Raw genomic sequence first — 22,709 nt, 5'->3', positions numbered from 1 at the left:
CCGTGGCTTCCCTCAGGGCTCACTCTGGCTGTGGCCAAATGTCTCACCCGTGCCCACCACAGAGCACTTTCACTGCCCCCCAAGCCCCTGCTCACCCCGCCTGCTCAATCCCGGCGGATCTTCACTGTCTCCAGACCGGTGCCTTTTCCAGAATGTCAGAGACTCGGGGTCCCGCAGGCTTCAGCCTTCTCAGACTGGCTGCTGTCGCTTAGAGCTGGGATTTCGGGTGACTCCACGACTTTCCGCGGTGTGACTGCTCATTCTGTTTTAGAGCCGAATAGGATTCCCTGTTCCGGATGGGCACAGGCGGCAATCCGGTCACCCGCAGAAGGAGGTCACGTGCGTCCGAGGTTTGGTGACGATGAAGCTGCTGTCAACACCCGTATGCGTGACAGCGGGAGCTGACGGCAAGGGGGTGCTGGTTGGTCGGCTCTTCCCTAACCGTCCTGCAAAGCTGCGGCCCCATTTGGCATTCCCACCAGCAATGAGGGAGAGCTCCTGCCGCTCTGCGGTTTTATTATTTTTTTACATTTTTTATTTTTTTAAGGATTTTATTCATCCATTTGAGAGAGAGTGAGAGCTAGAGAGCACACACAGAGGGAGAGAGAGAACCAGACTCTCCGCTGAGCAGGGAGCCTGACACGGGGCTCGAGACCAGGACCCTGGGATCACGACCTGAGCTGAAGGCAGACGCCCAACCGAGACCCCCAGGTGCCCCATAGGGTTATTTATTTATTGCCATGAACGTGTGTTTACTGTACAGAAGCAAGGAACTCAGGAGGACCGGGGACATTGGCGGCTGATTTCCGGCTCCACAGGCTCTTCTTACTTTGGGCTCCTGGGGAGGGGAGAGGGGCAGAGGACACAGAAGCGGACGGCCAGGCCACTGGCCACCCGCCGGGCCACCAACAAGGGAAACTGGAAAAGCAGGTTGGCTGAGGGCGGGAAAGCAGGACCTCAGGCTCTGCGGCCTTCAGTCAGGTTTGGCTTGGAGACAGAAACCGCCATGCAGAGCTGGCGGGCTCACAATGCGGGGCAGCAGCCAACCTTGGCACATGAGGGGAGCATCCTGGAGTCGGGGCTCTGCTGCCCTGCTCGCTCAGGAAGGAGAGGCAGCACTGTCCTGCCCGCTTCCACGGGAAGGTGGCCCCTGGACAGGGAGCTGGTTCTCTTGCTTGGCCGAGCCCTGTGGGAGAGCAGGGCCACTGTTCCCGGGGCGGGAGGTGCCCGGCCATCTCAGGGGTCTCCAAGAGTGGACGGGGGCGGGGCATGCTAGGAGCTCGGGCTCCCTCTGCCCCCAATCCTCATCGAAGCAGATGCTTGCTGGACACCTGCTGATTGTCCCACGGCGACCCTGCAGGGCACAGGTGCTCAGCCAGGACCGGGGCGGGCTGAGGGGGAGGAAGGAGGAGCAGACGGGCACATCTGTGCGGATGCTGGGTGCTCAGCCCCCCTGCACGCTGACTGCAGGCAGCCTGCTCCTGGGTGCCCCCTGTTCGCCCCTGGTTAATCTCTTGGACAGACGTTGCCAGCTTTGGAATCAATCAGGACACAAAAGAGATCTAGTTAGTCCCTGCTCCCATGGACCTCACGGTCTCGTAGGAAAGGCAGGTAACAATGCTTGTCTGGCCCAGAATGTTTAGTCAAGCTCTAGACGTCCCGCCTAAGGGACAGGGGACACGACATACAGGGGTGAAGGAAAAAGTGACCATGGGACTTGCTGCGAGGCAGCTCACCTGGTTTGGGAAACTAGCGTAAGGAAATAACGCCAAGAACTCTTGCACCTTGAGAGAGTAGAGACATGACCACCAGACACAAAGCGTGACCCGGACTGGCTGTGGGGTTGAACGAAGCTGTGGGAGGCGTCGGGACATCTGGATGTGTGGGAGCGCGGCGTGGAGCCCGTCACCTTGCTGCGGTAACGAGTGTGCTCACGTAAGGGCACGTTTTGGTTTTTCTGAGATGCACGCGGAGATATTTATGTGCGACTGACTTTCCAAAGTTGGCAACGACTAAACACGCGTGTGCATGGAAGGTGCAGCTGCGTGGGAAGACGGAGGGAGTGGGACGGGCTGGCCAAACCCAGGCGTTGTGCGGGCGCTCCCTGTTTACAAAGGCTGAAGTGTTTTTATTATTTTTTGAAAATATTTTATTTGTGTATTAGAATGAGCAGGGGGGAGAGGAAGAAGCAGACTCCCCACTGAGCAAAGAGCCCGATGCCGGGCTTGATCCCAGGATCCTGGGATCATGACCTGAGCCAAAGGCAGACGCTTCACTGACCGAGCCACCCAGGTGGCCCTGAAGTGTTTTTAAATAAAACATCGGAAAATGATCACTATCGAGTTGTCTGTGATCGATCAGCTGCGACGGGGACCAGGGAGGTAGCCATGGGGGGAGTTGCAGCTGCTCATTCTAGAAGCAGAGGGCTCCGCGGGGCAGGGGAGGGTCGGCTGCGGCCAGCACTGGATAGGCTGTGGAGAAGCCTGCAGATCCCAGCGGCGACCCGCGCGGCAGGTTGCAGGGCAGGGGGTCAGGTGGGCCGTGTGCTGGGAGGGGAATGATCCTGGGGCCGCTCGCGCCCATCCCCTTCTGATAGCTCTTCCCTCTGTTGGGGAGTGCTCCCAACCCCACCCGGGATGCAGGCCCCACCAGAATGAGCAGAGCTGGGAGGCTCTGGTCTCTGCTCCGTAGCAACAGCCGCTCTGGACGGTGAGGCTCTCAAAGAGGACAGGTCATTCTGGGGCTGTGTCTGCCCGTGTCCGGCCGTCCCCAAGGCACTTGGCGGCCCTTTCAGGATGGCTATCTTGAATCCTCCTCTCTCACCAGCAGCCTGAGCCGTGACGAACGCACATGGAAAGGGTTTGGGCAGGGGGTGCGGAGACCGGGAGGGGCGTCCACGAATCCCACCCCCACCCCATCTTGTCACAGCAAGCTGTGTAGCCGGCAGCTAATGATGGGGTGCAGCCCCGTGGCTCCACTCAGGTTCAAGACCACGCTAAGCCAGTCTCTGGTGACAGAGGCGGAGGTGGCTGCGGGGGACAGTGATGTCCGCAGGACCTCACAGAGCACGTGACGCCTAGACCATTCACTGCCCTTCATCTTCAACAAACAGATCGGGCAAGTGGCCGAGGACGCCCGACTAAAAAGGCACTCCTAGTTCCGGGCCCCTGAAACATTTCCTTGATCCTGTCCAGAGCCCCTCCCTCTGATGGTGGCCCTGAAGTCCCGACAGGTCCCTGTGGTTGGCTCAGCCTGGGAGGTGGCAAGGTGAGGGCACCAGCGGGGAGGGACCGTGGAGACGGGGACACTCCCGCACCGTCTGGCGGCGTCTGGTCCTGGACCCAGGTCTCCACCTCCCTCCTCATGCGGTCTGCTCCCACGGTGGCTGCTTCACGGGCGGTTCTCGGGGGCCCCATGCGCTCACAGGGGGGTGTCTGACCGCCAGCAGCTCACGGGATCCCTATCTTGTCCCTCTGAATGTCCCTCCGGCTCCACTTCTGACCTGAGTCACTGGCTCAGACTAAAGGTGTGCTAGCCCGGATTCGCTGCCACTTTTCTGGTCTCCGCACCTGTCGTGTCGTCATTCCTTCTGCCGCTTTGCCTTGTGTGTTCTTCTAGTGCCTCCAGGCGGACGGCGAGGTGACCGAGAGCCTCCGGACCACGGATGCACACTGCTTTCCGGTGTCCTCGTGCCACCGCTCTTACTGCGCCTCTGAAGGCTGGGCAGGCTGTTTCGTCTCAAGGTGGCTCCTAATTTCACTTGTAATTCCTTCTTGGACCCCTTGGCTGTCAAGAGGCTAAACTTAACCACACATTTGTTACTGTTGTTCCACACAGCAGGACACATTGTTGCCGCAGAACCCAGTAGTTAGTAACACCCAGCTTTGATCCCTGTGGTCAGGGAAGGTGCTCGCCCTGTCCGCATGGTTCTCACTTCTGCACTGGAGTCTCGTGGCCCCCAGGCGCGTGGCGGTCTGCTTGTCTGGAAATTGCATGCGCGTGGCACATAGGTGAGGATGTGACAGATGAGGCATTAGGCGGCAGCCTGAGAAGCCACCCCTCGAGGCTGCGAATGTCACCGGCGCCTCCCCTTCCCCAAGCACACCCCTGTGCTGCCCCACGGGGAAGCACCGTGGGCAGCAGGTCCACGGCCTCACCTCCCTCCTGAGTTCCAGCACAGACGTGAGAGTCCCAGGAAATCCGTATCTGGTGTCAAGCTTTACGAAGACAGCATGGTCTTGCGTGAACTTCTGCACCTTGTTCTTTCATCCCATGGTGTTTGAGGGGCGCCCATGGCGCTGCGGTCCCCGTCCCGCGGCTGTCATGTCTTGGCCTGAGCCCAGCCTCCTGTGGGTGGACTTTACAGCAGCTTGCAGCCTTTGGCTCATCTCCAGATTTCTCCGTTCTGCCCAGCAGCACCCATGATGACGACCAGTGAGACCACAGCATGCATGGCACCCGCACTAGGTACCCCCCCAACCCCAGCCTGGCTACGGATGCGAGACAGAATTCTGGACAGGCCCCACTGCACCTCCTTGTCCCCCTGCCCCCCCAGCACTGGGAGTGCGCTTCTGCCCCCTCAGCCACAAAACAGGCTGCAGAGACACTAAGGCCCACGTCTGGGGTCCCAAGAGGTCAGTGGGTAAAGCCACCCAGGCCTGCCTGCCCTGGACACCCCCCCCCACTTCCCAGCTTCCGGTGCCCCACGGATACTCCCCCTTTCCCGCCACAGGCCTCATCAACCTCGCTTGCTGGGCGGCAAGAAAAGGCCACCCAGGCAGCCGGTGCACAGCTGGATGGGGGCCCCCGCAGGCCCAGGAGCCCAGGGCCACCCTCCACAGGCCTCCTGGAGCTGCTGTCTGGAGCCAGCCCGGACTTCAGTCCCGGTCCCTACCGAGGTCCCTGGCTCAGGATGGCTGGCTCTCTGCCCCAGGCACGCCCACGCAAGGTGACAGGGTGGCAGATGTGTCTCCTGGCCCTGGTGACGCTTCACAAAATAGTTCTCCTACTGAGCCAACTTGGAAAATTCCAGGGACGAGGAAATGTACCGTGAGGCGGGAACAGCTGGGTCTTGGCTGGGCACAGAGCCCCGCCCACGTGGGGAACCCGGGCCGGGCGCGAAGGAGGGACTCAGCAGGCCCACCGTGAGGGAGTCCTTTAATGGAGACGGGCAGACAGGGGACACGACTCGGCCCTGGGCCAGTGGGTGCGTTGGCTCCTCCTCCCCCGCCTGGCTTGACCCCAGGGCGGACACGGGAGAGGCAGTTTTAAAAAACACAGCGAGACTGATTCTTCACTTTCACGGAAAAGGGGACCTCGGAGGAGCAGCCCGCTGGAGAATTTGTACAGAGTCTCAGCACCCCCCCCACTGTGTGCGCCCAGGAGGGGCAGGAGCCCGCGGGGCCCCTGGCAGCACAGGAGGGACTGGCCGTCCGTACCTCCTACTGCTCCTACACTATGTACATCGTTGTGCTTTAGAGCTCCCCGCCCTGCAGCCTTGGCCTGAAGCCTCCGGTGGGAAGAGGGGTCCCCCTCCCACTGCGAGCTCAGACTCAGGACAGAGCAGCCCTGCTCTCGCCAGTGAGCCAAGGGGGTCGAAACATAAGGGTCAACGCTGGACAAGATGCAGGCTGGTGGGAGCAGGCAGGGCTGGAGGGGCCAGGGGCAAGGCCTCAGGTCAGGGTAGCAGGTGAGTATGGACAGGGGTAAAGCCGGGCTGGTGGGGGGCGGGGCAGGTGGTGGATGGGGGCGGGGCTGAGCATCTCATCAAACACCATTCCGCAGCAGAGAGGGGGTCAGGGGGTCCACCTAGGGCCCCTCCCACCCAGCACAGCTGCCTCCAGTGTCAGGGGCCGGGTGGGAGGGGGGAGGCCCTGGCTTCTGGTACGCAGGTGGGGTGGGGCAGGGCATGGTGACATCTGCGGGCGTGTCCCCGCCGGCTGGGTGGGGTCTACAGGATCAGTTGTTCTCGAAGAGAGAGAGCAGGTCATCATTGTTGTTTGTGGGGAGGTCGGGTGGGCCCAGGTAGGACAGCAGTTCCTCGGGGTTGGTCAGTTCTGGGAGCAGCTGGGGACAAAGCAAAGCCATCAGTGGCTCTGGCCTCCGACCCACCGCACCCCTGCTCGGGACCCTGACCCTCAGCCTGCACTGGGCCTCTCCCTGCCGAAAGCTGCTCTTTGACCAGGAATCACTCCACAAAGTTGTCCAAGGCCAGCCTGGGACACGCAGGCAGGCACGGGGCTGTGCGGGGGGCCCACCCGGCGCGAGCAGGGCAAATGCAGGAGGTGGGATCTCCAGCGTCGGTGATTCGCTGCTTTGAGCTGCTCTAACTTTTCTCAGGTTGAACTTCAGAGTTTGGTTTATTCGGGTCGAGGACGGTTACCTGTGTTTTACACGCTGATTTTGGCTCACACAGCAAAATGAGTCACATAGGTTGGGCCACACCCCGAGCCGGTGTGGTCAGCTCCAAGCCCAGGCTTCTCGGGCACTCGGCACAGGTCCCCAGAGCCAACCCCATGGCTATGGCAGGTACCTGACACTCATCATCGCGAGAGCTGATGCTATCTGACCAGCTCTCCAGGCTCTGGAAGTCACTGGGGTGTCAGTGTCCTCCCTTCTAGGAAGCGTGTGGACCCTGGGGACAATGCACACGCCGTCCCCAGCCCCAGCTCCCACGTGCTCCCCATAATGGGGCCCGTACTCACGTCCAGGGCCGGTTCTGGGGCCTCCCCCGCCCCAGACATGGGGGGCCCCATCACGCCTGTGGCCGCGCTGAAGGCCAGCTCGCCGATGGGGCCCGAGCTCACTGGGCCCAGGGGCTGCCGGGATGCTGGGGGAGGGTTTGGATGGTGCAGTTGGGGCCCCGGGGGCCCCCCAAGGCTGGGGGCATGTAGCCCCTGCGGCCCAGGGTTGTGGGCTGGGTCCAGGTGGCCCGCTGGTGCCATCTGAAGGAGAGAAGAATCCGGTCAAATGGCCCTGGGCCCTCGTCCCTGGGAGCCGGCCCTCCACCCTCTTCCGGCACTGACCTGCCCTGGGAGGCAGGGGGCAGACTTCTCCGGTGTCAGGAGGCTGCTGGGAAGGTCAGACTGGTAGGAGCTGGGGGGCGGCCCTGTGGTGAACTCAGGAAGGGCCGGGGTGCTGGGCGTGGTGGGCGGGAAGGAGTCCGGGAAGGTCCCGGGTCCCAGGAAGCCGGAACCTGAGAGCAGAGCCAGTCCTGGGTGAGGCCCAGGGGCTAGCGCTGGCGGAGCGGTCTGGGGAGGGGGGGCTCCCAGCGCTCTCCCGCAGGTAGCGCCAGGCCTTATAGAGAAGGGCATCTCTTCTCATCACAGCCAGGGGAACAGGTCTCATGACGTTGGTCTGGGATGCGAGGGGATGGGAAGGGGACCCGCCTCACCCAGACACACCCACAGGTAGGGTCAGAGAGAACCAGGCCCCAGAAGTGTGCCGGCAGAAGGCCCCTGCTCCCCAGCGCTGGGGAGGGTGGGCCCAGCTACCACCCACCCCCATGGCTGCATCCCCAAGCAGGGCCCCAGGTGCAGGACCCGCACAGTGACACTTCACTGGTCTGGAGAGAACAGACCGCTTGACTGTGGCCATCTGCGTCCCCGGGCCAGGCCCGCCATACTCACCCTGGCTGGGATAATCGCCAGGGGCCGGGGCCGAGGGGGGCTGCAGAGGGGCGAAGGGGGCGGCCCCGGGGCCCAGGGCCGCAATCATCTCCATGACGCTGGGCATGAGCACGTGTGCGGGGCTCACGGTGCGGCAGCGCTTCAGCACCGGCCCATCGGGCTCCTCCTTGACGTGCACGTCGGGCTTCACGGGCACCGGCTTCCAGCTGCACGTGGGGTCGATGGTGATCTCCTCGTAATCGGAGCTGGGTGGAGACAGGCGGGCTGCTCACCAGCTGTCCTGCAGCCTCTCCCTGCCCCGGGCCCCACGGGGTGGCTGTGGGTTCCGGCCACGGAGGAGCAGGGGTGGGGGGATGGCGGGTGCTTCTCCCAGCCGTCCCGGGGCTGCCCGCTGCCGACCGCAGACGCCGGGCGACAGGAAGACACTTACTTCTGAATGTAAATGAGGATCCCCAGCATGTACTGATCCACCTCCAGCCCCTCCAGCAACGCCGTCTTGCTGTTGAAAACCGAGGGGACGCGGCTCGGAGGCCTGTCACCTCTGTGCACTGTCACTGTGCCCGAGGCCACCCCATGGGAGGTGACCCCTCACGACGGGGACTGGGTGTGAGGTGACGCCACGGGTGACGTCTCTGCCCTGAGCCGCAGCGTCCCCATCTGTGCTGGGGCCCCCGGAACCTGACTTGGGTTTTTCTTGGTGCTGTGTGTGTCATGGGGAAATAGCCCGACAGCCTGACAAGGGCCACCCTGGGCCGCCATGAGGACCGTCTTGGGGATACTCACTTGCACACGGGGCACCTCCAGGTCCCCCGCTCACAGTTGAGCTGTAGGTAGGACTCCAGGTCAAAGCACTGTGGGGAGGAGAGGTGGTTTCTCACATGGGGGCCAGGGGCGACCTGCCCGCACCCCGCGATCGAGCCATGTGCTTCTGGGACGATCTGCTCACGTGGTGAGAAGCCACGTGTGCCAGGCTTTCCCTGGGGCACCCCTTCTAACAGACGGACACTAGGGACAGCCCACACGGTCCTCATGGGGACTGGGATGCCACGCGACCAAAGAATTGGGCCTCTGTGCTGGTGAAGAATCCCCTCCAGACCACGGTGCCTCAGAAGACACCGCGGCGGGGCCCCAAGTATCACACGTAAGACCAAAACTCGTCCACGCACGTGGGGGTCGCTCCTGGGATGGCAGGACCGCACCTGCAGCCTTGTCGGCTTTGAGATGAGACCCCGAGGATGAAGGGCAGTGGTAACTGTCCTCAGAGACAGGGGAAGGATGGGGGAGGTTGGCCACCGGCCTGCTGGCTGCCTGTCCCCACCTGCCAGCAGAGGGGGCGACGGAAAACAGCCGTCAGAAGTCCTGGCAGAGCTCGCGGGGACCACCCACCTGGATGTGGCGGCAGTCGTGACCGCGGGCGGGGAGCTGGATCCTGCGGAAGGTGATGGGGCACTTGAGGGACACCTTGATGGCCGTCTGCTCCACCCCGTCCTCGCCGTTGGGCCCAGGCGTGCCGGGGATGGTGCCGCTGCTGAAGTTGCGCTTTACTGGTGTCGACGGGGGAGAGGACTGGACTGAGAGGCCGCTGCTGGCGCCACAGCTCCAAGGGACCGCGTGGGGTTGACCGCTGCCCCCCCGCCCCACCTGGGGCCCCCGTTGCAGGGGACCCAGCCTTGTTGGACGCGGGGACGTTCCGGGTGGTGGCCGGGGCCACTCACTCTTGGTGATGCAGTGCTCGGCGGGCAGGAGACGCTTCTTGAGGAGACCCTGCAGCACCGAGCGGACGGATGGCCGGTGCACGAGCTGCAGCACGAAGAGGTGGGACTGCGGCGGGAGGAGCCGGTCAGGGGCCGCGGCCCGGGGAGCCTGTCCTGCTCTGGGAGCCCCCCGCGCCGCGGGCCGGCCCAGCCCACCCGGGGAGCCCCTTGTCCAGCCGTCGCCTGGGAGAACACCGGCACCCGAGAGCCCCCTGCCCGTGCCCGGCCTACAGCATCCCTGTGATCCCCCAGGGCCGGCGCGGGCGGGGGCTGCTCATCTGAGCCCGGCTGCCTCTCTTCGCCCCGCTCTGTCTGGAGCCCCGGTAACTCCCAGCAAGGCTTTGGGGACAGCCAGCCTGCAGGACTCCCGAGCCTCCTCGTGGGAAGACCGGCTCAGAGGCCTTCTCGCACGGGACCAGCACGAGCGCCCCGTCGAGGTAAGCGGGCCTCGCCAGAAAGCAGGGAGGCCGCTCGAAACTGTGGGGCCAGGAGAACAGACGGGCCTGGAAAGGGCGGGCTCCAGCGGGCCACGGCGGGGTAGCCTGGCCCTGCGGGGGCACTCACGCAGCAGCAGGCTGTGACCGTGATCTGGATGGTGTTGCGGCCCGGCTGGCACACGTGCTTCAGGTACAGGGGCTTGTGGGACGTCTTGTTGTCGCCGCGCTCGATGGTCAGCGGGGTGGCGTTCACGCTGACCTGCACCGAGGCCGGCCAGTTGGTGTTCATCTGCCGGTCCTCGTGGTGGTAGCACTTGAACTGCAGCTCCAGGTCGGGCCTGCACGGGCGGGCGGGCGCTGAGAACGGGCCGGCGCGGGGCAGGGGCCACACGCGGGGTGGGGGGCCCGCTCACCTCAGCATCAGGGTCTTGTAGACGGAGTCGCGGAGCTGGAAGGCATGGTTGCTCACGGCCAGGTTGTGCTGCAGGCGGAAGGGCTCCAGGACCACCCCGTCACGCACAGGGAAGGTCAGCCGCAGCTCGTCACAGGGGCCACTGCCTGGGAGCGGGCCACGCTGGTGTGAGCCGACCGCCTGCACCCCGGCAACTGGCATGGAGGACGCTGGGCTGCACGGCCCGCCCCACCCCCACTGCAGGGATGCGGTCATGGAGCACGGCCCCTCCTCCCCCGCCTCGGGGCCAGGGTGTGGGCGGCCTCTCTCCTGGGGCCCTGGCCGGCCATCACCTCCAACGGAATAGGGTCTTGGTGACCTGCCTTCCGTCCCGCCTCAGTCACCTGGCCCAGGGTCCCCTCAATTATGACTAGAGAACATGCCCCCGACCGAGAAAGAGGGTGCCGCTGGTGCTTTCAGAAGGGGTGGGAGGCTGAGGAGGTGTGAACGGACCACCTGCCATCATCCCAGGGCCTGAGCTAGGTTTCTAGGACCCTAGCTTCTGCTGTGGCAGTCCCCCCCAGAGCAAGGTGTTCTTAACCAGGAGTGGGCTTCAGGGGACTCATAAACCCCCTAAAATCATACACAAAGTTTTGTGTGCACATGTATCTTTCTAGAGAGAAGATCCAACCTTGAAAGATACACCAAGAAGTCTATGAGTAGAAGGTAAAGGTGTGGACTCCCCAACCCCCACGTTCCCTGCAGGACTCTGGGGTCCTGGGACCCCAGCCCAACCATCCTGAGAGCAGATGACACTCACTGGGGGGTGACGGGTGCAAGGAGCTCACGCTGGGCTTGAGGTCAGGCAGGAAGGGAGACTTGACCTCCTGGCTGGTGGACATGTAGGGAACGCTGCTGCCGGGGGTCATGGGCGGCGTGGGGCTCCCCGGCAGTGGGGAGCTGGGGTAGCCAGGGATGGAACGGGTGGGCTGTGGGGTCGAGCAAACAGTCAAGGTGGAATGGTGGGGGGTGGAGTTTGTTCTTGGAGCACCCGCCAGGAACAGTCAGGACAGAATCGGGCAGGGGGCAGCCCCGGAAGGGTCTGGCTGGCCACCCACACTTCCTCCTGCTCGGGCGCCCTCTCTTCATGTGCCCACCCCGTGAGCCTCCCGTCCGTCTGCCCGTACCCCACTCAGGCCAGGCTGGCTGTAGCTGACGCTCCCCCCGTTGAAACTGGCGCCCTGACCGTTGAACTGCTCTGCAGGCTGCAGGAGAGAAAACTGCGTGCGCCCAGGGCCCCCACCTGCCCCCCCACCAGGCCCCTGCACTTGACCCAAGGAGGGGGCTGGGGGCAGGGCTGCGCCCACCGCACACATGGGAACTGGCCTCTAGTCTCTTCTTTGGATGCTTCTACATTTTGCAAATAATCGACAGGGAGCATGCAGTATTTTCATAATTTACAAAATTACTAGTCCAGGAAAAGAGATGACACCCCCCTCCTTCCCGCCGTTAGAAAGGGTTACGGGAAAGCCTGACAGAGGCTGAAAAAACACCTCCTCCTCCCCGCCATGCTCCCGATGGGCCTGTCCCCAACAAGCAAAGGGAATGTGGTCACTCTGCCCTAAAGGACATTCGAGTGGCTTGGGCATCTGGCCCCTCACCCTGCCTGCTCCCTACAGTGAATATCCAAGCAGATACTTAAATCTCACAAAGGGTCTTTTCAGAACCGGATCCCCGCACTGCTCAGGATCTCTGCGGAGCTCCGGGCTGACTGGCCACCCTCCGTGCATCCGGGCCCACTCCCTAGTCAGCCCGGTCGAGGCCTCTGTCCCGCAGGGGCCAGCACGGGGCCCAGTGGGCCGGAGGGGCCAACCCTACCTTGTAGTGCAGTCCCGCAGGGCCAGAGGCGGGCAGGGACTGGCCCATGCCCTGCTGCAGGGGCAGCCGGTGCCCGGGGTAGGAGGAGGGGGCGGGAGGCTGCCCGGCGCCAGGCGCGTACTGGGTGGTGCTAGGCCCGTACTGGCTTCCTGGCAGGTACTGCTGCCCCGGATAAACCTGAACGAGACAGGAGGCATCGTGCCAGGGAAACGGGTGTCAGGGAAGCCAGCTCCGAGGGAGGATGCGGCGCCCACCCCGTCAGGCCTGGCTGGTTCTCTTGCACGGATGTCCGAGCTTGCCGGCTCTGGGTGCAGCTCGGAACCAGGGAGGCCCAAACACTCACCTCGCCGGAGTAGGCTCTCTTGACCCCCTGTCGGGGCAGTGGCTGGGCCTGGGGAGGCCCAGGGTACCCGTGCTGGGGCAGGCGCTGTCCTGCGTACAGGGGTGCCATGCCCGTGGCCCGGGTGGGGTTCATGCCCATGGGGCTCATGCCAGAGGGGCCCAGCAGCCCTCCCACGCCGGCAGGGTTCATGCTGCTGGGGACGTTGGGCCCCCGGGGACCTCCGTGCTGCAGGAACTGGCTGTTAAAAGCCTGCCCAGCCCCCATCTGGGGAGAGAAGACAGGAGCCATTCAGGCCACCCCTCTACTCTGTGGGTGCCACCCAGGGACACCCCCTCAGCGCCTCGCCCCTTCCCCCCACCTCCTCTCACTATGCGCCGGTCCCCCGACCCCGACCCCGGCTGCCCAACTGGTCCCCTGCCTTCCAGACCAGCACACGTGGGCGCCACGGGAGGAGCGGCCGGGCCTCACCGCTCCGTACTGGCTCAGCTCCTGGCTCTGCTTCTCCTGGAGGGCGGCCACGGTGGCCGTGGCGGTGGCCGTGGCGGTGGCCGCAGCAGCAGCCACCGCGGCCGCCGCTGCCGCCTGAGTGAAATCGGTGGAGGGTCGTGCGGCATGTGAGGGCAGACCCAGGCCCCCGGGGCCCCCTGGGCCGCCCGCATACCTGCGAGAGACACACAGGGCTGGGCTTGGAAGTGCTCGCCTGCCTGGCACCCGAGGGCCACACAGCGCTTACTGGGCCCCTGCTCGCTCCTACACGCTCCCGTGGGAGCCCACGGGAGGCACAGAGATGCGACATTCAATAGACTGGTCTGCACAGGCCTAGGTGCCTGAGAAGCCAGAAGCATTGCCCCTGGAAGGCTCCCAGCACCCCTGCCAGGGGAGGGGGTCCCGCTTACCCAGTAGTGAAGCCAGGGCCCCCGGGGTAGCCCCCGCGGCCATACACCCCTTGCTGCACGAAGCCCTTGCTGGCAGCACCCTCACCAAATGCCTGCTGCCCGAGGCACTGCGGGGAATTCAGGGCAGAGCCGCTGCCGGCCATGCCGGGCATCACGGAGCTGCCGGGGGGGCTCCCTGCAGGGCCCATGGGGTTCCCCAAAACCTACGAGGAAGCAAGAACCACCAGTGAGCACCATCCAAACAACTCACTTCATGCAGTCACTCCAAGGAGAGGCCTGGCGGCGGGGGGGGGGGGGCAGAAGTGAGGGGAGGAGAGGAAGAGAGCTGGGGTGGGGCGTGGGGGGGGTGGGGGAGGTGTGTAGGCCAGAAGACTCCATTTCTCTCTGAGGTCCAGGGGGCCCCTGGCGGCTCTCAGGGGTGGGCCCAGATGTGGGCTAACCTGGCTCTGGGCCGCGTTGCCCACGCCCCACACGGTCGTGACCACCGACAGCGATCCCGCAGGCTGAGTGGCGCTCTGTCGCCAAGGCACTGCCTCGTAAGCAAATGGACCATCACTGCAAGCAGAGAGGTGGGGGGAGAGCCCCGGTCAGGAGACCCCTGCCGGAAAGGCTGAGTACTAGGAGAGGTCCCGTTCTGGCACCCCGCCCGTACCCTCGCAGCCTGAGGAGGGAGGGCGGCAGGAGCCCCACTCACCCGTGTGGCGTGGGGGGCAGGGCGGGTTTCACGGGGTGCATGGGGTTCATTGGCTTCGGAGCAGCCTAAAGGCCAGGTCTGTGGGTGGCAGGAAGTGGCCCTCACTGCTGTTGACGTGGGACTCAGCTGCTCTGGCTGCCGGGACAGGAGGGAGCACATCAGTGGAGAAGCAGCTGGGGGCTGTCAGCAGGCCCCCCGTGCTCTGTGCTGACTAATGGTGGGCAGGGCGACACCGGCATCTGAGGGCCACCTCGCCTCGTGCTGCCGCCCTGCCAAACCTCTGCCCTCCTCACCCCCAAACCCCAGCCTGGAAGCCAGCATTAACCCTTTCTGGCCAAGCCCCTGGAACGGCTCTGGGAGCAGGCTTTCTGAACCCAAATACCTTCCACACTCTGCCTCCCACACGAAGGCCCAGATATCTGTAAAAGTTAGGGAGCACCCAGGACTCGATTGCCAGAATCCCCCAAGAAAGCCCCAGGGTGGAGGCCAAGGCCAGAGCCAGCAGAGGAGGACAGAGGAGGAGCAGCCGGGGGCACCGTCTGCTCAAGTTCCGAGGCTTGCCCACTGCAGGGTGGGCACTGGTAACCAGGGGTGAGCAAGCTCAGGGGAGGGTAGGGGAGGGCTGCCTACTCCAGCAAGTCCCCCGAGGCTGTTCTGGGGCCAAAGGGGGCCACCTGGGACTGATGTGGGCACAGGGCCAGGGAGGCAGACCTGACCCCCACACGGAGTTCCCAAAAGGGGAGGGATGCACACACGGAGCCACGGACAGAGGCCGGCAGATGCCCGTGCACATGGCAAGGGGCCAATGGGAACACAGCAGCAGGACTGGCGAATGCTTGCGGGACCCGTGTGTCCATGCTGGGGGACTTCTCCTACCCCGTGAGGCTCGCTCTCTCCCATTTACTGTCTCAGAAAAACAAGCGAGGGAGGGCCAGGCCACTCACATCCTCCAACACCCCCAAAAGCAAGCCCAAACCCTTGCTGGCACCGCTGGGGCCACCTTCCACACCTGCTTCTGCCTGGCTTAACCGCGGATGCACGCTGGCGATGGTTCTCAGGGGTGCCCTGGGGGTCCCGGATGGGAGGCTGCACTGCCCTCCGGGCGACAAGGTTCTGTCCTGGAGCACCACTGCCTTTTTGGGGCTGTGAGGCCTCGCACACACAGACACGTCACCTGGGCCATGCTAACCTCTGGTGGTTCAGTCCCGCCAACTTAGCACTCATGGCGCGTCCCTTGGGCCCAGGAGCGAGAAAGTGGCCCCAGCATCCACCCAATCCCTAGACTCACAATTCCTGAGTGCTGCCCAAGCGCCTCAAGATGGTCGTGTCCTCTGGAAATACAGTCCTGTAGGGGCGGGGGGATGGGTCCCTCAGCGGGGATCCAGAGCAGGGAAGGGGTATGGTAGGGACCGCGATCCGTAGCCTCCCACCACAGGGCACTGAGATAAGTGGGTCCTGGAGCTGCAGCCTTTCTGGGGCTCAGGCTGGGGCTGGGCAGGAGGGGGAGGGACAGCCAGTCGGGCTTGCCCACCTCACAGCTGGCTCTGCTTCCTTCCTCCCCCAGACCAGGTCCCACTCAGGAAACAGAGGCCAGAAAAAGCAGGTGTCAGAAGGCTCCAGGCCCCTGGAATCTGGGCAGAGGCAGGCGTGGGAGCCAGGACCACGTGGCCAGGCAAGGGAAGGCTGGTGTCCCCAGTCCCTACTGTCCAACTCCAGGATGGGGACGGGGGTGGGGGGTACGGATGGAGGACTCCCGCAAAAAACCCATCCTAATCTTCACATCTTGTACAGAAATTAACTCGAAACGTGCCACAGATTCAAATGTACAGCACAAAGCTATGCACCCTTTGGAAACACCTGGGAGCTAATCTTCGGGATCTAGAGCCAAGAGCCCTTACACAATCAAAGCGCACTCCTTCAAAGGGAAAACTGAGAACTTCTCTGCGGAAGGCCCGGAGACGGGATGAAGCTACAGACCGGGAGCTGCGTCTGCGAGCCACCATCCCTGACAAAGGACTAGTATCTAGGATATATAAAGAACTCTCAAAACTCAAAAGAAAACAAAACAAAACAAACGCACCCAGAAACTGGGCGGAAGATAGACATTTCACCGACGGTCCTGAGGACGGCAAGTCAGCCCATGGAGAAGGGTCCACCATCCCGGCCACCAGGCAAGGGCGGAGTAAAGCCACACACAGCCCTCGCCACATCCCCCTCGGGCTGCTCCGACAGTGGCACCTCCAAATGCCGGCGAGGGGAACCTGGATCTCGTCCCCACTGCGGCTGGGAACGGAACGGGGAGCAGCCGCTCTGGACAACGGTCCGGCGGCTTCTTGTAAAACGAAGCACGCAGCTACCAACGACCCAGCGACGGCACTCCTAAACATCCGTCTCCGAGAAATGTAAACGTCCGTTCACAGCAGAATCTCTGTGTGCGTATGTCTCCAGCAGCCTCCCCGGGCACGGCCCAAGGCCGGCCGCCCCACAGCCGAGGACTGAACTGACCAGGGGCACCCGCCACCTGGGGACACGAGGAGGAGGCAGCAGCCTGCAGGGATCTCGGGGGACCATGCTGCGTGGGAAACGCCAGTCCCCAGAGGTTCCACACGGTAGCATTCCCTTTATGTAACACTCCTGGAATGACAGAATCCCAGAAATGGAGAGCAGAGCGTGGCTGCCAGGTGGGGAGGAGGGAGACAGGTGTGAACAGAAGCTGGGGAAGGCAGTATCTGTATCTTGACTGTCACCACGTAGCCTCCTGCTGGGACGTGCCCTATGGTTTTGTAAGATGTCACCACTAGGAAAGCTGGGTGAAGGACACGAGGGGTATTGCTTCCAGCTGCACGTGAATCTATAATTCCCTCAAAATTAAAGTTCAGCGCAAAAACCACCACCGCCGGCCCGCTCTCTCCACGGACATGCCCACGGCAACCCTTCCCTACCCCCAAGCTGGTTGGCTTGGCCAGGCCTGCTCTGGGCTCAGATGCGAAGGTCGGAGCCCCCGGGCTGGAGGTGCTCCATTCAGAGCTCCCTCTTCCCCGGCTCGGGCTCTGGGACATCAGACTCACCAGGAGGGCTGGAGCCAGAAGACCTGCACTTCTAACGAGTTTGTGGGTGAGGACACTGCTGATACAGGCACCCCACTTTGAGAGCTGGGGATGGGTGGGGCAGGGCCCCTGTGGAGGCTACTGGTCTGGGGCTCGGTGCAGACTCCTACATCACATGGGTCGGGGGAATTCCACCCCCAAGACTTCTTTGCTGTGGACGAGACCACAGATGTTTCCAGTTCCCCTGAGCAGACTCCTCGCATGGCTGTATGGGTGTGTATGGGTGTGTGTGTATGTGTGAAACTTCCTGTCAAACTAAGTCTGGTCTCCTGCCTGAGAAGACCCACACTCTCCAAGCTGGGTACCCCATGACCCTCTGCTTCCAACGAAGGGAGAGGAGAGCTCTGAGTGCAGACCCTCCTACCACTTCCTGGCCTGGAAGGCAGAGCTGGGAAAGCCCGGGTTGTGTGTGCCTGTGTGTGCGTGTGCAAGGAGGCCTGAGCAGGCCTCTGGGGGCTTTTGCCCATTAGAGGCTCTCCTGTACACAGCTCCAGCAGGAAGCCAGGAGCCCTCGGCAGAACCGCCTGGCATGCGGTTAGCCTAGAAGGCCCCACAGCTTTCTGTGGGTCAGGTCACATCTTCCTCCAAATAAAGAGCTACAGAAAACTCACTACTCAGACCCCCTTCCCCAGGGGCTCAGAGCAGCTGCACCCAGTCTCCTGCGGCCAACCAAAGGCAGACGTTAATGTGGGTCACCTCTCTTCCACCTCCACTCTGTCCCTGCTGCCTGGTCACCCAGGAGCAGCACACCCCATGACAAGCCACCTGACCTCAGGAGGACAGGCCTACTCCACGGTCCCAGAGCAGGGACTCCAGCAGCAGGGAGCCCGTGGTTCCAGGGAAAGTCTCCAACCAGAGGGACACCAGAGTTCACTGGGCTCCGAGAAGGTAGAAATGCTGGTTCCAGGGAGGGAGGATAACACAAGGCGGGGACTCACATGCTCAGGTGGCTGGAAGTCCTGCCGCTCTCCATGTGAGGCCACAACACCGGCCAGCATAAGTGCTAGCGCTCATCTAAAACCCCCAGCAATGAGCATTCACCCATGGCCCAGACACGGGACACTTCAGATAACAGCTAAAGCGTTTCACTGCTTTGAGCCTCAGTTTACAACATGTATAATGGGTACGCGGTGGCCACCCTGGGACTGAGGAAAGGGGAGGACACATGCCCGCCTTTATGCTCTCAGTCCTGACGCCTGCAGTGGAGACAGCTACCAGTAGACACTTCACGGGGAGGCCTGGCTGCCTGGCCTTCCTTATGTTCCTCCTCCTCCCCGACTTTTACTCCCAGCCTTAACTGGCCCCTGGGCACGACAAGTCCTCAGGGCCAGTACCCACGGGGTGAGGCTAAGACCCCTCCTGGATCCCGTTACCCCTCTCAAGCCTCTTCGACTGAGACCCTCTGGCTCTAGCACATCAGGATTCGGTGGGTGAGTCTGGGTTCACCCTGCATCCAGCACCGTCTTACAGATCAAGTCACATGTTCTGTGTATGTCCCTGTGAAATCTTCTCAGATAACACAAACGACTTACGGACGGGGCCACGGATGTTCTGCAACTATCAGGAAGAGAGCAGGGCAGGGGTGGAAGCAGGATGGGGTGGGGAGCAGGGCAGGAGGGAAGCAAGTGGGGGGGGGAGTGAGGGGGAGCAGGGCAGGGAGAGAGCAAGTGGGGGGGAGTGAGGGGGCGCAGGGCAGTGGGAGAGGGGACCAGGGCAGGGAGGGAGCAGGTCGTGAGGGGGAGAAGGGAGGACGGCTGGGAGCAGCTCAGAGGGAGAAAGAGGAGGATGAAGGGAGTAGGTCGGGGGAGCAGGGGACCCTCCCGCCTGAGCGTCAGCACGACCGGTTGGGAAAGGGGTGCCCCCACGGAAACCACGGCCGGAGGCTGAAAGGTCAGCCAGCGTCGCCGCCCCCGGGGCAGACCCGCGCGGGTCCCACATCGCCATGCCGGTGGGCGCGCACGGCCCTGAGCTAGCCCGGAAGGCGAGCCTACCGGCCAGAGCGCACCGTGGAGGCGGCGGAGCCAGGTGGGGCGAGGGCCCTGGGTCACCCTCCCCGCTCAGGAGGTCGCCGGGGCCGCGCACACCCCTCGGGCGCTCGGCCGGCTTCCGGCCGGCTCCAACAAAGGCTCAGGTGAGGGTCTCTCTGTGCGCGCGGGGCCGGTGGGCCCAAGAGCACAACGCGCACGCGGCAGGTGAGACAGGTGGGCGGCGGGGCCGCCTCCAAACCGGCCCGAGCCCGGCGGAGGCACTGCAGCGCCGGGCCCCGGGCGCCGCACCTGCCCGAGGCGCGCACCTGCCGCACCTGCCGCCCCCGCCGCCCGCACCTGCCCACACGGCCCGCTCACCTCTGCCTGGCCCGGCCCGGCCCCTCGCCGCCGCGGCCCCCGGCCCGCGCCGCTCCATGCGCTCAGCCCGCCCTCCGCGCCGCCCGCCGCCCCGGGGCCGCTGCCACCGCCGCCCGCGCCATCGCGCCGCCGCCCGCTCCGAGGGCACAATGGAGCCGCCGCGCCGCTCATGCATATGCATGACGCCGCGCGCCGGCCCCGCCCCCAGGCCAGAGCAGTGGAGCCCCGAGCCGGAGTCTTGCTCGCTCCGGGTGGCCGCGGGCCTGCGCGGACCGGGGCGGCAGACCGGGCCGGGCCGGGGGCGGGCGGGCAGCGCGGGCGGCAGGGGACCACGACCGGCGCCCTCTGCCCCCTCCACACCTTTCCGAACGCTGCGTCTGCGGAGCCCCCTGCGCTTCCTGCTCGCTTGCCGCCGGGGCGGGGCCTGATGGAAGGGCGGGGCCTGATGGAGAGGCGGGGGCAGGCGGGAGTGGCGGGGCCTGCCGATGGGCGGGGCCTCTCAGAGGAGGGTGTCAGAGCCTGGCGGAGGGGGCCTGGTCGGGGGCGGGGCCTGTCAGAGGGGGGGCCGGCCGGAGGGGCGGGGCCTGTCGGAGGGGGCCGGCAGAAGGACGGGGCCTGGCTAAGGGCGGGGCCTTCAGAAGGCGGCCGGTCGGGGGGGGCGGGTCCTGGCGGAGGGCGGGACCTGTCACACGGAGGCCGGCCAGAGGGGCGGGGCCTGACGGAGAGGCCGGTCGAGGGGCGGGGCCTCTCGGGGAGGAGGGGCCCGGAGGGAAAGCCCCGTGGGCAGCCCCAGCTGCTCTGGTCCCGGGGTCGCTGCTGAGCTTTAGCGGATGAAGCGCCCTCTGATCATCCGGCTCCTTCCAAGTGCTATTGTCACCCTTTAAGTTCTCCGTTTTTCCTACCCTCGGTTTAGGGAGACCGTTTTCTCCCAGTCACCCACAATTTTTTTTACTGTGGTAAAACATACGTAACAGAATTTACTTGAAGCGTGATAGTTAAGTGGTATTAACTGCATTTATAGAGCCGTGCAGCCACCAGCACAGCTGGCATCTTGTGAGTCCGCCGCTCTGCTCCCAGCAAACCCTTCCCCAGGGCTGCGCCTCGGCTTTGTGTCTTCATGGACTTGACTCACATCCGTGGAGTCATAGAGTGTCCTTTTGTGACGGGCCTATGTCCTCAAGGTTCGTGCACGTGTAGTGGGCCCCAGGACTTCCTTCCTTGTCAAGGTTGATGATGCTCTGTCCTATGTATGGACCACGTTTGGTGTATCCACTCATCCTTTGGTGGATACGCCAGGGTTTCTAACATTGTGGACATTTCTACCCTCAAGGCTGTCTGAAACCTGTGCTCTTGCTTCTGAGAACCATCAGTTCACTGAACAAATACGGTGGGCCTGTTGTGTGCCAGGCTCTGCTGCGGGCTCTGAGCCCTGGTCTGTGCCCCGTGAGCAGGACAGACAGGCCTCTGACAAAGAGAAGCAGGACTCACCAAGCTGCAGAGTGTCCTTTGGGGACAGGGTTAGGAAGACAAAGAAAGCCAGGCCACAGGATGGACAGCGTGTAGTCTGGGGGAAGGTTCTGTGGAGAGCTGGCCCGCATGAAGAGGGGAGGCTAGCACCCCAGGACCCTGACCCTCTTCTGCCTCCAAAAGGCTGGAAGTGGCTGCATGAGGGTCCAAGGGTCCAGGGCCTGGGACTGGCAGGCGGCTCTGTCCTCTCCCCAGTGCAATGGCTGCCCCAGTGACCCTCCGAGAGGCCATTTGATGTCCACCCCCTTCTACACGGTGTTTTCATCTTTGACCATGTGGATTGTTACAAAAGACTTCCCTATTTACTGGGAAAATATGCCTTCCTAAAACCTTTCTTCTAGGACTGCATAAAATGGGAATTCTCCTTTTGGTATCTGACTGCTCGTCAAGCATTAGAAGGAACTTCCCATTCCCCTTGAATCTCCTGCTGGAGGACACAGGAGCCCCTTCCCTTATATGTTAACAGCCACGTGAGTGCCGGGCCCCATTCCAATGGGCCTCTCTCCTCCAGGTGTACGCCAGCTTTTTAAAATGTGACACCCGAGGGGACACAGTACTCTGAATGTGGCCAAAACCCAACTTGGAGCCTCAGTTCATATGAATGCTGCTAAGCACACACAGTTTTGTCTCTTCTTGATTTGCAAGACTAGCTTTGAAAAGAAAAAGCTGCCACTTCTTTGCCTACAACTGTTCTTCTGACTGTAGAAAATACTGAGGAACTTTCATAATCAATTGAAACGTTTCATCACCCAAATGTTCAGTGTTAATCCCTGTTAATTGTTTGGTCTGTTTTCTCCCAGATGGTTCTCTGCGTACTTTTGCAGTTTGGAGAGTATAGCATTTACGTGATTTTGCATCCTTCTTCCTTCACTCTATCCACAGAAACGTTTCCCTTCTTATAATGGATCCTCCTAAAATAAATGTGAAGATTTACGTGCAAGGACGTTTGCTGTGGCCTTACCTGGGATGTTGAAACACTAGACTCAAGCTGTATTCGTTTATTCAAAACATTTTGTTGAATGTCTGCCACTGGCCAGACATTGTTCTCCGCTAAAAACATGGAAGCCAGCAAAACAGAAAGAAAAAAAAAAAAAAGAAATCCGGCCGGCACAGAGCTTCCAGCAGTAAGCTCATAGTTCGACTCTCATGGGTAGCAGTTACGTCTAATACCTCCACAGGCTGGGACTCATGCAGCACCCACATCACTTCTTTGGAGATATTTCGTGGTATGAGAAGACATTCAGGATTTGCTAAGTGAAAAACAGGATACAGAGTTGTATGATGCCAACATGGTTTTTCTTTTTCTTTTTTTTTAAGATTTTATTTACTTATTTGAGAGAGAGATAGTGAGAGGGAGATCATGAGCAGGTGGGAGGGGCAGAAGGAGAAGCAGATTTCCCGCTGAGCAGGGAGCCGGGTGTGGGACTCGATCCTAGGATCCTGGGATCATGACCTGAGCCAAAGGCAGACGCTTCACCAACTGACCCACCCAGGAGCCCAGCCAACGTAGTTTCTAAAAACAACAACAACAACAACAACAACCTTTATGGAGCATAAGCTCTTTCTCCAGGCCACGAATTCATCAGGAGTGGAGGGAAGTACCTTTATAGTAAAGATGTCGGTCAGACACCCTCTTACCCAAAGGACCAAGCCAGCATCACCAAGCGTGTGGAGCGGCTGTGCCCTTGGTGAGAAGGTAGGAAAAAGGA

At 62.6% G+C, this 22,709-nt stretch overlaps 1 protein-coding gene across 5 annotated transcripts; it reads right to left on the bottom strand.

The window, feature by feature from the left end:
• Positions 1-5,143: 5,143 nt before the first annotated feature.
• Positions 5,144-19,903, bottom strand: ZMIZ2 (zinc finger MIZ-type containing 2). 5 transcript variants are annotated; one of them, XM_048213036.2, is made up of 19 exons: positions 19,834-19,903; positions 14,022-14,156; positions 13,768-13,882; positions 13,328-13,530; positions 12,900-13,092; positions 12,432-12,695; positions 12,089-12,265; positions 11,398-11,475; positions 11,031-11,199; positions 10,233-10,377; positions 9,947-10,157; positions 9,344-9,449; positions 9,015-9,172; positions 8,412-8,479; positions 8,059-8,127; positions 7,629-7,873; positions 7,026-7,195; positions 6,705-6,944; positions 5,144-6,066 (listed from the first exon to the last, which is right to left on the bottom strand). In XM_048213036.2, exons 2-19 carry the CDS (start codon positions 14,069-14,071, stop codon positions 5,959-5,961), a joined length of 2,769 nt encoding a protein of 922 aa, XP_048068993.1. In that variant the 5' UTR covers positions 14,072-14,156; positions 19,834-19,903; the 3' UTR covers positions 5,144-5,958. The 5 variants fall into 5 exon arrangements, with proteins under 5 accessions (XP_048068993.1, XP_057164173.1, XP_057164174.1 ...); XM_057308190.1 differs by adding an exon at positions 15,310-15,366 and having other exon boundaries at positions 5,144-6,944; positions 19,834-19,860; XM_057308191.1 differs by having other exon boundaries at positions 5,144-6,944.
• Between the last annotated feature and the right edge of the window lie 2,806 nt (positions 19,904-22,709).

Source organism: Ursus arctos, unplaced genomic scaffold (assembly GCF_023065955.2).
Source record: "Ursus arctos isolate Adak ecotype North America unplaced genomic scaffold, UrsArc2.0 scaffold_62, whole genome shotgun sequence".
Taxonomy (NCBI): domain Eukaryota; kingdom Metazoa; phylum Chordata; class Mammalia; order Carnivora; family Ursidae; genus Ursus; species Ursus arctos.
The sequence above is the reverse complement of the archived record's forward strand: the minus strand, read 5'-3'. Positions and strand labels throughout refer to the sequence as shown.

Bases quoted from the DNA above. Each gene is read 5' to 3' on its own strand.
- ZMIZ2 (XM_057308191.1), bottom strand. From the start codon at position 14,071: ATGAACCCCATGCACCCCGTGAAACCCGCCCTGCCCCCCACGCCACAC. The intron at 13,531-13,767 runs GTTAGCCCACAT...GCTTCCTCGTAG, and splicing joins GCAACGCGGCCCAGAGCCAG to GTTTTGGGGAACCCCATGGG. The intron at 7,196-7,628 runs GTGAGTATGGCG...CTCTGCTCTCAG, and splicing joins TGGCGATTATCCCAGCCAGG to GTTCCGGCTTCCTGGGACCC.